At 29.8% G+C, this 17,045-nt stretch overlaps 4 protein-coding genes across 6 annotated transcripts in view; 2 read left to right on the top strand and 2 right to left on the bottom strand.

Annotated features, from left to right (window-relative positions):
• The window catches only part of LOC108771822 (uncharacterized), a 10,580-nt gene extending 8,012 nt beyond the window's left edge, over positions 1–2,568 (top strand). Inside the window, exons 2-5 of one of the 2 annotated variants that reach the window (XM_018537195.1) lie at positions 733–961; positions 1,066–1,383; positions 1,665–1,904; positions 2,247–2,568. In XM_018537195.1, the coding sequence (XP_018392697.1) occupies positions 734–961; positions 1,066–1,383; positions 1,665–1,904; positions 2,247–2,468 (1,008 nt within the window). In that variant the 5' untranslated portion in view covers position 733 and the 3' untranslated portion in view covers positions 2,469–2,568. Of the gene's footprint in view, positions 1–732; positions 962–1,065; positions 1,384–1,664; positions 1,905–2,235 lie in introns of both variants that reach the window. The other variant, XM_018537205.1, reaches the window with a different exon arrangement.
• Positions 2,569–3,793: 1,225 nt separating this feature from the next.
• LOC108771716 (zinc finger protein 502) lies at positions 3,794–8,011 on the bottom strand. 2 transcript variants are annotated; one of them, XM_018537079.1, is made up of 7 exons: positions 7,970–8,011; positions 6,992–7,240; positions 6,379–6,773; positions 5,858–6,209; positions 5,149–5,316; positions 4,813–4,980; positions 3,794–4,743 (listed from the first exon to the last, which is right to left on the bottom strand). In XM_018537079.1, exons 2-7 carry the CDS (start codon positions 7,182–7,184, stop codon positions 3,794–3,796), a joined length of 2,226 nt encoding a protein of 741 aa, XP_018392581.1. In that variant the 5' UTR covers positions 7,185–7,240; positions 7,970–8,011. The 2 variants fall into 2 exon arrangements, with proteins under 2 accessions (XP_018392581.1, XP_018392589.1); XM_018537087.1 differs by lacking the exon at positions 7,970–8,011 and adding an exon at positions 7,630–7,662.
• A 181-nt stretch (positions 8,012–8,192) lies between these two features.
• mRpL39 (mitochondrial ribosomal protein L39) lies at positions 8,193–10,828 on the top strand. Its single transcript, XM_018537276.1, has 3 exons — positions 8,193–8,272; positions 9,075–9,726; positions 10,434–10,828. The coding sequence occupies exons 1-3, from the start codon at positions 8,262–8,264 to the stop codon at positions 10,776–10,778; spliced, it is 1,008 nt and encodes a 335-aa protein (XP_018392778.1). The 5' UTR covers positions 8,193–8,261; the 3' UTR covers positions 10,779–10,828.
• A 462-nt stretch (positions 10,829–11,290) lies between these two features.
• On the bottom strand, positions 11,291–16,209 carry LOC108771362 (uncharacterized). Its single transcript, XM_018536632.1, has 7 exons — positions 15,866–16,209; positions 15,045–15,260; positions 14,275–14,466; positions 13,945–14,050; positions 12,604–12,798; positions 11,977–12,197; positions 11,291–11,489 (listed from the first exon to the last, which is right to left on the bottom strand). Exons 1-7 carry the CDS (start codon positions 16,027–16,029, stop codon positions 11,291–11,293), a joined length of 1,293 nt encoding a protein of 430 aa, XP_018392134.1. The 5' UTR covers positions 16,030–16,209.
• Between the last annotated feature and the right edge of the window lie 836 nt (positions 16,210–17,045).

Raw genomic sequence — 17,045 nt, 5'->3', positions numbered from 1 at the left:
GAGAGAGAGAGAGAGAGAGAGAGAGAGAGAGAGAGAGAGAGAGAGAGATATTCTTCGATCTAGAAAAACTTACATTTATAACAGTAACCATCTCAGATTTTCTTTCTAAAACTTCCATCTGCAATTCTGTTTTCTTCTCTAAAATAATTTTTTGTGAATACTTATTAATATTCATTGTGAATGTACTCTTTTTTTGTGAATATACTCATAAATTTAGAAATTATCTTATTATACTGTAAATTTGTGATTATTTTTATTCTGTTTTGTAATAATATATAATATTCTATATATTATAATATAATAATAATAATAATTGGTATAATAGATTTAAGGAAAGGGCCGAGGGCCCACTGTCTCCCCTCTTTTGGCTACGCCCATAAAACGTAGTAAATGTCGTGAAAATATTTATTCATATTTATCATAAATATTTTGTGTTGTCTGAGGTATAATTATATTATATATGTATTATGATTCCAGAAAAATTAAAAAATTTTTTTGAAAAACGTATTTTTATAGAAATATAAATACATATAAAAAATTTCAAAGCTGTAATTATTAAAATATGTATAAAATGTAACAAATAGTATAAAAAAGTAATTTAAAGAATTTAATATAAAATTAAAAGCGTAAATATTTTAAACAATTAATAGTTTCTGCTCTATTTACTTAGATAAATAAGACATTGTATTTTCCTCCAGGCATTGAATTACAAGAATTTTTCATATTTTGCAGGATGTATTGGGTGTTTCTGGGATTGCTTGGTTCCGCCGTTGCGGCGCAGAATTCTTATGACTTAGAAACCAGAGCTGTTTCGTTTCCCGGAAAGCCAAGTAGCTTAGGACCACTTTACTCGCCTGGCTTAAGTTCGGCCCAGGGATTCCGTGATAACAGTTACGAGGATAACGCAGTGACTCCCACGCCGTCGCCGACGCCAATCTATAGGAATTCTAATCAACAACCGGTGAGTTTAGAAATTATATGCATTTATCTACGCATTATATATATATATATATATGTTTTATTTTTATTAAATACTTTATATTAAATTGTATGCATGTATTGCAGTTGTATCGCAAACCAACGGCGACACCGATAGACACTCGCGATTATACTCAGGCCATCCGCGTTGGTTCTTCATCGCGTGCTTCCATTCGAGGTCCGCAGTCCCAATTCGGTCCCGACGGACCCACTAAGGAAGAGCTCGAGGAAGAGAAGGAGGAACCTGATCGTCTTAGCCTTCTTCTACCCCAAAGCAGATTCGACTGTGTCAATAAGCAAACTGGCTACTACGCTGACGAAGACCTCAACTGCGAGGTCTTCCATTACTGTCAAGACAACGCCAAGCACTCGTGGATCTGTCCCGAAGGCTTCACTTTCCACCAGGTCAGTGGACCAACTACAAATGTCCTTTCTTATTCTTTATTGATTGCTGTTTTTTCTATTAAAAGAAAATATAATTTATTAAGACCCCCAATTTCACACTCTACTCTTGAACCGAAGTTCAATTCATTTTTTATTTCTTTCCAATTTTATAATTATAAAAAGATAAGGAATAAGTTAAACCTCGGTTAAGAATTAAGTTGTGAAACTGGGCCTAAGAAAAATATCGCTTCGGTGACGAGTTTAACGAAACTAAAACATATTTTACTTCGTCACTGTATCAGGTACATCTAATCTGCATGCCACCCAGCGGTGACATCAGTTGTCAGAAGAGCTCGCAGTATCATTTCGTCAATGAGTACTTGTATAAACCTCTGAATCTCCAAGAAGCCGAGACCAAGCCCAACGTCACTTTAAGATACAGCGAGAGGTATTATCCCTCTGATATTTACACGGATGAAAGGGAAGTTGGTGATTACCAAATCACCCCTACACCCGCCCCAGTGCGTCGTCCTGCACCGCAGGTGTGTTTACTATCTTTGAATTACGATGATTACTTTAATAATCACAATTAAAAGCTCTGTAAAATAGAAGCCATGATGTCTCTAATTTTATAATCTTAAAAAATCTGAGTTTTAAGTAGATAATTTAGTATATACTACAAAGTTTAAAATTTTTTATATTTTCGCATTTTTCTTTTATTTAATTTTTACATAAAAAAATTTTTCTAATAATAAAGTTTTAAAATTTTGTTATTTTATCCGCTGCTTCTATTTATTTATAGTGAATGTGAAATAAATTATATAATCTTGTTTCAATCGACTGTATTGACTGTATTGACACGTTAACGGTTAGGTCTTGTACAGGTCCTTGTGAGTCCACAGCCAAGTTTGAACAGCATCCCTACGTCGGTCCGTCCACTGCCTACAGAACTCCCACAGTATCGTCTCCCGATAAATCAGGTATTCCGCAGCCCCGAAGAAGTTAACATCCCCCTTCAGCACAGACGACCGCAACAGCAACAGCACCAGGTTCTCAGACGGTTTCCTCAAGTTCAAGTCCGACCCGATGAAGAGGATTATGAATAGATTCTTAGATCCATGAATTCTTCAGTTTACTTAAAAATTATTCCGTCTCTTCCTCAATTGAATATTCATTTTGCGAAACCAATCAAGCATCGCATTTGACATGCCAAAATTTGTTTCTTAAATAATTAATGAATTTTTATATGTTATTATATTTATATATTATATATAACAATTTATATATAATTTTAAAAAATAACGAGAAAAATTAGCTACGAAAGAGACAATTTTCTAATATTTACGTTTAAAAGTTATTAATGTTGATTTGCGTATACAGTGACAAATTTATCAAAAGTTCTTTATCTTGCAAATTCTCATTCTGCAAAATTCTTTTAGCAACATCTGTAATCAATAAAAATTAGTATTAAGAGACAAGAATAAATCTTGTTAAAATATGCGCCAATAATTAGCATGTCCTGTTTTTTAATGTTTATATAAGGCCGATGCAAAGATAATTTAATTTGCGGTGCAATTATTCTGTGAAAATAATTTAATTATTGTAAATAAACCGTCAATAATAATTATATAAATAATATGCTAAATTTACCTCTATTTATAGTGTAAACTGACTTTAAAAATTCATAAGAGAGAGAGAGAGAGAGAGAGGATGACCAATAAACGTTGTGTTATTTTTAATTGCATCTGTATTTTCTATATGGATTTCATGTTTTATTTATCTCATTTAAGATATATGATTGTATTAGGCGCCATATAATCAGTATTCTATAATCAGTCTTGATTTGCAAACTATTTCCAGTTGAGATTGTAAGTCGTACCTATATGTATATGTATTGCAATGATTTAAGTCAATATAATTTATATATAAAAAAGTAGAAAGAATGATGTTTCTTGTTTCAGTCATAATTTCGTTATAAATAATTTTAGAATTATAAGAACGATTTACTATACGAATTTTTCATGTTTCTCGCCATTTAATATTGCACTTATATTTCTCTGGTAAAAAAATGGTTATATTAAAAAAAATTTTTTTAATTTTTGAAGATATCTAAAAAAAGGCTAATTTTTTTAGATTTTATAAATTTTCAAAAACAATAGAATGAGAAATCTTAAAAATTTTAGAATATTTCAGAATAAAAATTCTAAAAAAGGTGTATAGACTTTCTTCTGAAAAGTGTTTTAATTCGTATAAAAATCTAAGAAATTTAAAAATGTTATATAAAATTGTACAGACATTCTGAAATATTTTAAAATTTATATAAAATTTTTTTTAAATTATAAAAAAGTTCTAAGAAAAGTTTTCATCCAAATTGCGGCTGAATTTTTTTTAATTCTGACCGTAATATTCAAATGAACCGATTTGTATAAGATCAGCATTGCTTTAGTGTCTCCGCAATTCTGCGTCTCCAATGCATATCACTTTGCTTCTTTCCGCAACTATTTTGAGAATCCTGTGGCAGTGTATTATTCGTTGTTATATCCGAACTACTATTATTCGTTGAGTTTACTTTCGTACATTCTTTCGACTGTATAGTATGCTTTTTAATCGTAGAGACGCAGTTAGATTCTTGGACAGAAATAGTGTCAGGATTCTCGTGATCCATAAAATTCCTTCTTTTTTCAGAATGTCTTTCATCTTCGTTTTCATCCTGATCCTCTTCTTCGCATCCTGTAACTCCCTCGTTGTAGACGTCAGCCGTGGAATCTCTCTGATCCATTGTTACTCTTGGAAAAAGTGTCTCAGTTTGTGAGGATGCAGAATTGTGATTTTCTTGCGATGCTGGTTTATTGTTAGGATACGAATTCACCTTGGAGTTTCTGTCTTTAAGGTAGTTACGCACAAAGTAATTGTGGCTGTTGGCACTTTGTGGATACAACTTCTCCTCGATCCGACAGTTAAGCACCACTGCTTCAGCAATCGGAATCGGTTCTGTGTATGTAAATATCTTCCTGTCGGTTCTATCCTCGAGCCGTCTGATATTAATGGGTCCATTGATCACTGGTACTGCATTACTCACTTCATTAGTAGCTCTTATTACAGGCGTGATATTGCCCATGGAGTCAAGCCGTGAGTTGATCTGATCATCAGAGCTCACGGGTGTCGTGTTTATTTTACCGGTGTTCTTCGACTGTGTCTTCTTCGACTTCTGTTTCTGTCGTTGTTGATTATTCTTTGCTGAACAGGACGGGTCTACTTCAACGACTGGCGTTTTGCTCACCTCGCAATTATCCTCGGTATGATGGTGCCTGATGTGTCGATTCAAGTTGTCCTTACGTCTAAACAGGGTCTGGCAGTATTCGCAGGAAAATGGTTTCTCGTCTGGAAAAAACGAGCGAATTCCAGATAATAAATCGTCGTCATATAAAAATAGTGTGATATTTGACGCACCTGAATGCACAGTTAAGTGCCGTCTCAATTCGCTCTTTGACAAGAAAACTTTATTACAGTGAGCGCAAGAGAATGGCCTTTCTTTCCCATGAGTCCGTTTATGCCGTATTAACAAAGATTTTTCTTTGAAACTTTTGTTGCACTGATCACACCTGTGCGGCCGTTCGTCTGTAGTAACAATAATTAATTCATTATCATTACTTTTTTTAAAATCGAAAAGATGTGATAAATAATTTTATGTCATAATAATTATTTTATAGTTAATTTCAAAAACAAAATTTCTGCTTAAACTTAGATAAAATTCATTAGAATAGAAAAAACTTTTCTAATATTTACTTGTATGTGTTTGCATGTGGCGTTTCAGATTAGTTAATATGCAGAAAGACTTGTCACAGGACTTGCATTTATATATAGCCGTTGAATTGTGTATGCTTAAATGATTTTTTAAATCATCCTTTTTACTATACCGTTTATTACATTCGGAACATGGAAATTGCTTCTCCTCTATAACATGTAATTACAGTTATACAAATTCATTGAGTAGTTTGTATATTATTATTATCTTGAATAACTATATTTTATTTGTAATAGAATCATTAATAAAGTTTTATTTTTATTTATTTTCTGTAATAAATATTTGAAAATTAATGATAGACATCTTTTTTTAAATGATAGACATTTTTTTTGGAACATTAAAAAAATTTTTTTTCAACAGCAAATAATGTATAAAAATAGATGATTTTGTTGAAAAAAAGACTGATATTTATTTTAAGAATTTACTTAAAAATAATTTTTCTGTCTTCGTCGACTTAACAAATTAAACAATTCTATGAAATTAATTTTTCGAAAAAATGATTATTTAAGATAATATTGAAAGAATGTTAATAAATCATCCTGTATATCATGTTCTTGCAATTAAAAAAAAATACTTAATAATAATCTCTATGTAGAGTACTACAACAATATTAATTTTCATGCCTGTTATTTATTAATTTATTAATATTAACATACTGTAACTAATTGGATAATTCTAAAGTACACTTACTGCTATGAGAAAACATATGTCTATTGAGCTTATTCTGCTGAGGGAAAGCCTTGTCACAGAGGTTGCACTTGTATGGCTTATACCCTCTATGGACTCTCTCATGATACTCGAAATGAGAGCGTTTAACGAAGCTCTTGTCGCATAAGGTACATTGATAAGGCTTGATACCTGTTACACAGGCATCATGATAGCATTTGCCCTTCTTGTTGCGAAAGATCTTACCACATACATTACACTTATATCTTTCTGGAGTGCCCGGCAGTATTGTTATATGACTACGATTATTACGTTTAACATTTTTGTTTTTCTCCACAACCATTTCCTCACTATTTTTCAGTTTTGACTGATCGTCCTGTAAACAAGAAAAAATATGATCCATCAGCTTATGCTATAAACAATTGCCACTCTGTTCTTCTAATAGTTTTTCCAATAACTATTAGAAAAACACAATAATTAATGGATTTATAAAATTTTTATATAAATGAATTATATAATTATATAAAAATTAGATCGGTATCTACATTTTTTACATGTTGATTTTGCAGATTCTGCGAATTATGATCGTTGTCATTTCTTAAATGGTTCTCAATGTTTAACGCTACATCATAAGATTCTAGTCTTGGAATGTATGTTTCGCTGGAATTGTCATTAGTGATTATGTAATTAGTGACTGCTTCATTGGTGACTGTATTATTAGTGACTGCGTCATTTGTTACAGATCCATAGGTTCCTTCGTTGTTATCAAAAGTGATGTTCTCATAGAGATTCAATGATCCGCATTCAGTGGAGTTTGAATCCAAATGATTTTCCTTAGTCTTGGAATCCTTGTTGATGACTAATTCTAACGGCAATACGATTGCTTCAGATGGTGATATTCTTATTTCACTTTGCTCTTCATTTGCGATGTGTGGCTCTTCTGTGTCATTAAAAATTTTATTATAAGACGAAAAGCATTACTTAAACCATAAAGTCAGAATTGAAAAAATCTGACAAGGGTAAAACTCAAAAGTTGTTTTGATCTTTTTTTCTAGTTGAATTTCTTCTCTCTTTAATGTAAAAAGAAAAAGAGAAAAGATGAATCAGGCAAAAAGCAATTAAAAAGCACAAGCGTTTTATTTAAATAATCCTGAATACCTTCTCTTTGAACACAGTGTTGGGTTTGACAGATCTTACAACCATGCTCCTCATACAGCAAGCACATTCGGCATTTGGTGTGGCCACAAGTATCTTTCACAAGTCTTGAAAAGGATGTGTTTGTAGGTTGTCCGCAATTTGGACATGTCTCATTTGTTGTAGTACACCTTCCTAATTCTTCGAGAAATATCATATTCCGTTTCTCTCCACAGCATGTACTCAAAACTTATAATACTTGCTTAAATAAATCTAAAAAAAAGATATAGTCATATCAAGTAATTTACACATGATAGAATGGCATATATGAATAGATATTACTCAAAGTAAAACAAAATTTATTTTATAGCAATGTCAACAGAATATTGTATTAATAAGAATGATATTGTTTCATGTTTTTTTAATTGTTACTAAGGATGATTTGATATAAACAGCTAATTATAAATACCATATATTAAGGTCCGGTTTCATAAACATAAGATTAACTTTAATCTCAGCTTACTTTACTATTTATCTTTATCTAATTCTTAGAATTAAGAAAAAGATAAATGGCAAGTTAAACCGAGATTAAAGTTGATCTTATATTTGTGGAACCGGCTTTTTATAGTTTTTCAATACTTTATTTATATATATTGACTTACATTTATATTTATATACGTGATGTATACAATTATATCAAATATTTTTTATTTACTAACTTAATTAACAACAAAAATCTACGTTCATTTACATATACTTTACTCCACTTCATTTCTTTAATTCTTTTTCCTTTAATCAGTGTTGCCAGATCATATTTTGAATATTTTCCCCTAATATAAATTTTAAAAAATCCCTAACCGCTAAAAAAAGAAATCTCTTAAATTTTCCTCTAAGAAAAAGTTCTTTAAAAAAGATAAAATTTAAAAGATGGTAAATAATAGGTCTCTTTTTATTCTTGTACTAAAATTATTTTTCTCCTTTTGCTAAATATCAAACACATACCAAAAGTTCATTCATAGAAAACGGAGTAATCGGTCATTGAAGGAGAAAACGGATATCTGAGTGCAAAAAGTACAAGCAACGCGAGCAGATCTAACGAGATAAATTTTGGAACTTAAAGTGAAACAACATATGTTTGATATTTGTTGAAAGAGAGCTAGTGCAGTTTAGTGCAGGAACAGAAAACAGACCATAAGTGTAAAAAGTGCAAACAGACCTCATGTCAAGTAGCGAGGCCTACGAAGTACATCAGACGCAAAATCTGTAGAAATTGCTGTGGCGTCTTAACCTCAATATGTTCAATGGGTATATATTATTATTTAAAATATTAAGAAAATTGTAGATAATATATTTAATTTCATCTTCATCTGTTTAGTGAGTGTTTTAGTAAAATTAATTGATTTGAGAGAAGAGAGAGAGATAATGTATCTGTATTTTCTATTGAGGTATTCTCTTGTAATCAGCAAAATGATTCAAGATAAATCCTGGAAATCAGAGTTTGATATTTGTTATAAACTAACATTAAAAAGAAGTTTGTACTTTTTAAATTTGAGTGTGAATCTGCGTATTACAAACAATTCATTTCAACAACCTTATATTCTTACGGAGTGATTTATTTTAACATTAATAGGCAAATATATTAAAAATATGCAATTTTATCAAAAAAAAACATTCCAAATATGAATGAAGAAGAAGAAAATAAAAATAAATATCACCGTGTATATTATAAAAAAAATTTCTATTACAATACTGTAATATATTGTAAATGTTTTAAAAAACAAAAATTATTTAATAGAGCTCTCAAAATTCAACAAATAAATATATTAATGTATGGCCATGTATATTAATGAAAGCATCAAAACAGCATGATAGTTAGAACATATTCACATAATATATTCTGAAATAATATTGTCTAAAATAAGATACAAACTTATTATCAATAAGTTTGTATCTACATTTTGAACAATAATGTTCAAGAATATATATTATGTGAATGCATTTTATTACAGTGTTGATTTTCTTATTGCCCATATATTGATATATTTATTATTTGATAAATGTTTTAGTTTCGATTATTTGTGTTAATTGAGAATAATATATCATGTAGATGCAAGAGGTTCTGTGCAAGTGGCTTGAAGCTACCTGCACAGATTGTGTCATCGAGATACACTGGTACGTTGTCCAAAACAGAAGCAAGGAAACAGAGAAATCAGCTTTTTGATGAGGAAAAGCGGAGACAACGATCAGAATTGGGTAGAATCAAGAAGATAGAAGTGAAATATAAATCGGCAGAAGAAGAAATTGTGATGGCAATGAATCAGAACATCTCTACACCGTACGACTGTGCTAGACACATTTCTGAAAGTGTCGCCAAGATGTCTGCTATTGCCTTGGTGAATAATCAAGTTTGGGACATGCACAAGCCATTTACAGGCGACTGTGAGTTGCAACTGGTGACCATGCAAAGCCCATTGATAAAAACAGTTAACTACGCCTTCTGGCGAACTTGCTCGTTTATCCTGGGTGCCATAGCAGATTCTGCATTCAAGGACAATGTAAATGTGCACTTGCACAGTTTTCCTGTGCCAAATATTACTTCCGGTAGCTTCATTTACGATGTATTTATTGATCTGCCAGATTGGCAGCCAACTGATTCTGAATTACGTGCTATGTCTGCACTCTTTGTCAAATTGAAGAATCAGGAATTGCTACTGGAAAGGTTGGAAGTGCCGTCTAGCGTTGCGCTGGATATGTTTCAGGTAAAGATGGAATAAAATCTGCACTTCATTTATTAATCATGAAAACTGAATATATTGTGGGATATTATTTTACAAAACTTATTAAGTTGTTCAGAAAGTTTGTTCAATTTTCTAGCTCAAAATTATATATATAACATCTTCGTAAAAAAATTAACGAATTTATTATTTTAAATATAAAAAAGGGATTTAAAATTTTGAAATCTCCACTTTCAAACTTACTATATTTTTACTATATTTTTTGAGTTTCTGTGTGAGTTTGGTAATTTTTACATATAAAAGAAACTACGAGCTAAAAAAGATAAAACATTTTTTTTTACTTTGTGGGTCTTTCATATACCCAAAACAAGTTTGCGAAAATTTTCGACTACATGAAACACCTACCGTAAAAGCTTGAAGTTTTCCTTACAAAATCGTTTTTTAAAATGTACTTACGATTTTTTGTTTCTAAATTATTCACGAGTTAAGTAAAAGAAAAAAAACATTCTGATTTTAATTGTTTATAACTCCGTTAAAAATTATTGTATCGCAATTAAGAAATCAGATTCTTCAAGCTAAAACTTTGCTGCATTGAATGTTATAATTGCTAACTTTTTAAATGTACAATATACTGTTTTGAGCTAGAAAATTTAATACAAACTTTCCGAACAACCTAACACTATTATCTTTAGAATTACTTCATAAGAGTTTAATCACATCTTTGCTTTCAGGATAATCCTTTCAAGTCCCAGCAAATACCCAATATTGTCAAAAAGAGCGACAATGATAGATTAACGTTGTATCGTATGGGAGATCATGTGGATATCAGCAAAGGTCCTATGGTAAGCAATAGCGACCTGATAGGACGCGTTACTGTATCGGCAATACACAAACTCACAAATGAGCCCGTGGATGGTCTATACCGCTTTCAAGGTATTGCCCTACCTAAAGGTATTCTGCTTAATCATTTCGCTTATGGTATCCTGGAAAAACGCGCTAAGAAATTGAACACCACTACGTGGCAATCTCATGAAGTAGAGGACGAAGCAGTCAGCATAACAGCGTCCATGAATTAAAAATACTTATTTCGTTATTTAAGAAAGTTTTCCTGTAAATAAATATAACATCTTTCAGTCACTTGGTTTTAAACATGTCATTCTTTTACTGCGTTCATATAGATTAAGGCTTTTATTCTTTAACAAAAGTTGTATTATATATATATATAAATATATATATATAAAATTGGACACGGTAGAGAAAATGTTTCAAACAAAAGTTTTGTGTGTGTTTTGTTTGAAACATTTTCCCTACCGTGTTTAATTTTTCGAGATATTCCAGTGTTTTGTCTTAGATGCCCCACATTGTATATAAATATATACAATATGTATATAAGTTTTTTACTACTAGGTTATGACGTTAGAAGCATAAATTTTTTAATATTTTTATTTGTAGTAAAATAGAAAATGTTTAAAAACTCCAATATTCGTATAAAATTTGCGACCATTTTATTTTATCTTCAGTTACATAACAATAAAAATCGGTCTAATCGCTAAATATTGTACATTAGATATAAGAATGTATACATAATTCACCGAAATTGCAAACGCTTCTTTCGAGGATCACATACCTCCCAGGTGAAGGTATCTGGTAGTCTATTGGTCTTGGACACCGCGCATTTTATACTTAGTTTCAGATACAATTCTTGATTCGAATTGGTGCAGCAGCTATCAAGACTATCAGTTTTCAGAGTCATCCTTGTCGCAAGTGGCGCTAATTCTGACGAACATCTAAATTAATAAAATCATGATTGACATAGTTTCTTTATCTTTTTTTATTTGCATTCGAAAGTAATATAAACTTTAAGCACTTAATTGAGAAACCATTTGTCGAATTGCTAATTTGCTCTATTATTTTACAGTAATGTTATCCATATCATGTAATGATTATTATACAGTACAATATTTTGGAAAAAGAAAATCTTAATCATTATTAAATGATTATTTTATAATATTATAATAATATAATAAATCAGAGATTAAATATTATTTTAATAGTATCTCTTCAATTTCAGATATTTTATTTTTCATTGTGGTTGATAATGAAGAACTTTACTTTCAAAAATCAGAAGAAAGTAGTTTCATTTTGCAATAATTATAGTTTAAAGAAAAACAAGATTTTAAGACAAATCGTTTATAGAGATGAATTACGATAGTTTCACAACTTTTTCTACTATTGTGACTTTTACAAATAATTTTTTTATTCTTAGTAAATTACCTTAATTGGATTCCAATGACCAAGTCGAAGCAAGGCGGCCTGTTAGTTTCCTCTTCGATTTCTCCGCCGGTGTTTTCCGCGTTACTAATCCTGATGTACTTAAATCTATTCTCGTAAGCGAATTTGCTCATATTACCATAATAAAAGAACTGTCCGCCGTATTCGCCGTATCCTGAATACGTGGAGGCTGGTGGCAGTCTTCGGGATGCTAACGATGGTGCCTGAAAATGACGAGAATCTCAATTGGCAAAAAATATATGCATTTTTACTATATATCGAATAAACAAGATTTTTATTAAATTAATAAACATCTATATAAAAACTAATAATTTTTTACAATAAATTATTTGCAGGTTTCTAAAATGCTTTGGTATCATTATTAAAATTGTTAATCAATTTAATTTAGAATATTATTTTAGTTTTAGTTTGTGATTTTTAAATCAGACAAACCAAATTGGCATGCAGTTCATAAAAACATGTATTTGCAAAAAATTTGTATATTATTAGTATCTTTAAGCTGATCCGAAAAATAGGATTGTTTCTTTTAATTGGTTTGTAACATTTTTCGCTTTTAACAGATGCTGTCTAATTAAAAAGCTGTTCAGTGACTAGTTAAATTTTACGGACCGTCGCTCGAAGAATGAGCTTACGCTCATAGTGCAGTTTATGAAACAGATGCTTGTTGTAGCTGCCAACCAGTCGACGTAATCTCAAGTACATATATCGCTGTTTGTCCCGCCAGCAATACTCGTTATTTGCATTAGGCACCCGCAAACACGTGAACCATGCGCGTCTTAAGACGTATTTGAGATGCATGCTGACCTAGAAATTAAATAGATTGATTTGAACCATATTTTATATCGCTCCTTTATTCCAAAAGTAAACAAGCATCTGTTCCATATTATTATCCGGGTATTAATTATTAGTGTATTAATTATCCGGGAATAATTTGGCTTTTTTTTTTAAATTGACACAATTAAAAGAATTAAGTTTTCTAGAGAAGAGGAAAAATTGGATAGAAAATTATTGATTATATATAATCAAACTTTTATTTTAAAAAAAAGTATATCTAATGTTATTTTTGTCAATTTCATTTCACAAAAACTATTCTTAAAAACTACCTTTTTTTAGTAGATTTTTTTAGTCATTCTTTTTGAGTTAGAGTGATTTTGACAATTTTTTATAAAAGTAATTTATTTTTAATGATTAAAAGGATATATAATGTTAACTCATTTATGATAATAATTTGAAACCTGGTAATAACTTGATTCCCTTAGATAATCAAATTTTGAAAATTTAGATTGCTCTTTATGGAGAAATTCTTAGAAATGTTGAAAATTTTGAATGTTTATTCTTGAATTTAAAAAGTTTTCTTAGAATTAGAAATATTGTTATATTTCAAATTAAAATATCAGAGAAAAATTCTTAAAAATACAATTTTTCTCTCAAGTCTTTTATAAAACAGAGATTTTTTATATAAGTTTTGTAAATGTAAAAGAAACAATATGTAGGGTGTTCGGAAATAAGTTTTTGAGTTATGGCCACTTTTATGTTAAAAAAAATGTAAAATATATAAAATTATAAATATAAATTATTAAATTATTTCATAGCGTTTTAACTTTTTTAATATGAAACACTATAGTATAAAACATTATAAAACACTTCGATATAAAACACTATGAAATAAATTATGATTACGAAAAATAAATTACGATTTTTTCCCTTTTTTTTGGGTTCCGAATCACTTCCCGAAGTATTGCAGGCGATTTTTCAGACATCCTGTATGTCGTTGAAACATTCAAGATTTTCACGATATTCAATACATTCAAAAAACTTGTGAAATTTTTAAAAACATTAAAATTCAAATTTTTTTTAGTTTTAGATAATCCTATTCGAATTTTGTAATAAAAATGTCAAAATGTTTAACGTATTCTGTTCATCACATCTTCAAAAATATTGACTCTTTACCATGGGATTGTCTGTTCTTGATGAAATTCTAAAGGATAACACCTGCCGACCCTCTTCTAGACAGTCCAGAACGTCGACTATCTTACATCCCGAAACCAGCGCAGATCTATTGACGATTTGTCTTTACTGATCATTGTTTAAATGAACGTGAGCGATAGCTATTCGATCGAAGATTGTTGATTCATTAATTGATCGCTAATAAATGACTATGAAATAAATTACGAAATGATTACGAAAAATAAATTACGATTTTTTTCTTTTTTTGGGTCCCGAATCAAAATTAAATGATGAGATTACCCCGATGAAATGGCGAAAATAAGAGGATGTTACCCATTTATTTTGCGTTCAGTAACTTTTTCGAAATGATCCATGAAATTCTCGCAAGTGCGCATAAAGATCTGCAGGTCGTTGTAACTAAAGACGCATGACTCTTGGCAAGGATTGAAGACCGTCCGCAGCAAGCAATTGAGACTGTCGAGGATTCTACCGCCGTAGAAGCAAGAGATGGATAAGTCACGCGACCTATTTAACGTGAATAAAATATATATAGGCAAGGAAGTATTTTTTTAAAATCCTTTTTTTTTACATGTTTACGTAATATTAGCACAATCCTCTCTCTTAAAATTAATGCCCATTCAGCGAAAAAAAAATATTTTAAATCAAAGGAGAATATCTGAATAAAAATCAATCATTTATTACTATACATTGATATCCTATGATACATTAATTATGTTAAAGATTTTTTTATCTTATACACGCATGTTTTAATTTTCACAGAAAATTAAAAAAAATATTTAGACCACAGGGAGAGAGAGAGAGAAAATACGATATATAGCGCTGATATACAAAAAATCTGAAATATATTTTTAAAGTATAAGAGCAAGAGAAAATATTAAATATGAGCAATTTCTTAAAGTTAATAAATTAGGAAACACAGATTTAAATGGAGAGATTTAAAAATTAATCCACAATAATCTTAAATAAATTAACGGGATTTTATAACCACACAGAAATGATCTAACATAAATTTATCCAATATTGTAATTTTTATTATATTTTACTATTATTGCTATTATTGAAGAAAGTTTAAAGTTAGAAACCTTGTATGAGTATATCGCCATGTTACTGCTTTCAGCATTCGATATTGAGACCGAATAAGTTCCAGTGCGTTAAAAATTTTGTTACACTCTACTAACTCTGTGTTAGTCTTTACGTTGTTCATAAGATCTTCTGTGCGCTTTATCGCAATCTCAAGCTTGGTGCCAGCCACTAGAAATTCGCTGTTCAATACCGTGGCAGCAACGTCGTAGCAGCGTCTGTTTAAGAAGGATTAAGGAAAAAATAAGAAAGTGAACTTTATACTTCGTAGTAAAATATAAAGTGTTAGAGAAAGCTGAAATTTAAAAGATTAATTTTAATGTAAACAAAATTTACAATTTTCAACAAGGAATCTCGAAATTTTCTTTTAAATCTGAAGGTTTTGAAGTTGACAAATTTAAAAGGCTTAGTTTTTAAACACTACATTCTTTCTACGACTTTCAATTTTATATAAAATTTAAGATTCCAAAGAAATATAACTGAAATATATTTAGAATCACAGAGTTATGTAGCGGCGATACAAAAACTATATGTACGATATGTACTAATACATTCTGGAATATTAATAAAATAATCTCTAAGTATAAAAGAAATTAAAAAAAATTTATCCATTTAAACAATGTATTTTCTAAATATTCAAGACTTTTTACATTCATAATCCTTTTTTTTTATTTATTATATAATATATTTCAAAAATTAATAGTAAATCAAATAATTAATTAAAATAAATATATATGTCTTTCTTCGCTAAAATTCTTATATAATAATTATTCTGGTAATTTTTAAAACTGTCTTTAGTTTGGCAAAATTGGCAGAGATCTACCTGGAGACCAGACGAACGGTGCAAGCTACATCATGCAATGGCAGCATTTTCAGGATAATACTTAGGATTTCCGGCGGTAAATTATCCAACGTGTATCCAACATTCTTACATCCTCGTGCGTTTTGTCTGCATCGTGAGAATACTCTCCGCCGTTTCGCGCCCATTTGACTCCTTTTGGATTTCGTCCTTGCTCGCGATCGTAAGCAATCACAACCGATCGCGATCAATCATGAAAATCACGTGCGTCCTTGCATACCGATAAGATTTTTTCGGTTATAGGATTGGAATTCTCGAAATTTTGCAAGAATCTTTAGAGGAGTGAGAACTCTCTAATTTGCACGAAACAAAAGAATCTTATATCATATTTTCTTTCATAGTGATAACTTCAGTCTGAAGACAACCGAAAAGCTATGATCTATCTATATAATTGAAATAAAGTATAATATACATCTTCGATACAAATATTACAAGTCTAAAAAGAATATATATAATCTTTTAAATTTTTCTATATTTTTACAAAATATCGTAATGAAATTCACGATTCTTATCATACTGCTGTATTAATGTAATTATCTTAAATTATCTTTAAATTAGTTTTTCTTTAATTAATAATTTTTTGAATTATCTTACAATAAACGTCTCAAGCTTTTTTTTTTAATATAAACGTCTCGATATTATTTTCAAAATCTGTTTCTGAAATAAATGATTAGTATGTAATTAGATATACTGTTTTTCTTTTAAAAAATTTATATAAAATAAATGTAGAGATCAAGGAATAAAGTGAATACAAGAGGTTCAAGATTTATTTTTTTAATATATTTCTCATAAAGTATAGAATAATAAATTGAATATAATTAGCATAATGTTCACATGATTTTGATTTGTCAATCATTAAAGTCAATTAACTTCTTGTTATTCAATTTGAAAAAGTTCTTTAAACATATTACTTCCTGAACGTTAAGTAACTTTGGAAATCTTTAAAATAAATTTCGCTTCATTATAATCTTCAGAATTTTAAAGATCTAAAGAATGGACACTTTTTCAAAAATCTAAACGCAAGATATTATCGATCCAAAATTTCATAAGTTTAAAATTTCAAGAATTTCCGATTTCAAAAGATTGAAAATTGTAATTTTTAAGAAATTTTATCTTTCAAGTATTTAGAAGATTTAAAGTAAGG

The sequence above is a fragment of the Cyphomyrmex costatus genome, unplaced genomic scaffold (assembly GCF_001594065.2).
Source record: "Cyphomyrmex costatus isolate MS0001 unplaced genomic scaffold, Ccosl1.0 scaffold100, whole genome shotgun sequence".
NCBI lineage: Eukaryota > Metazoa > Arthropoda > Insecta > Hymenoptera > Formicidae > Cyphomyrmex > Cyphomyrmex costatus.
This window is presented reverse-complemented; position numbering and strand designations above follow the sequence as displayed.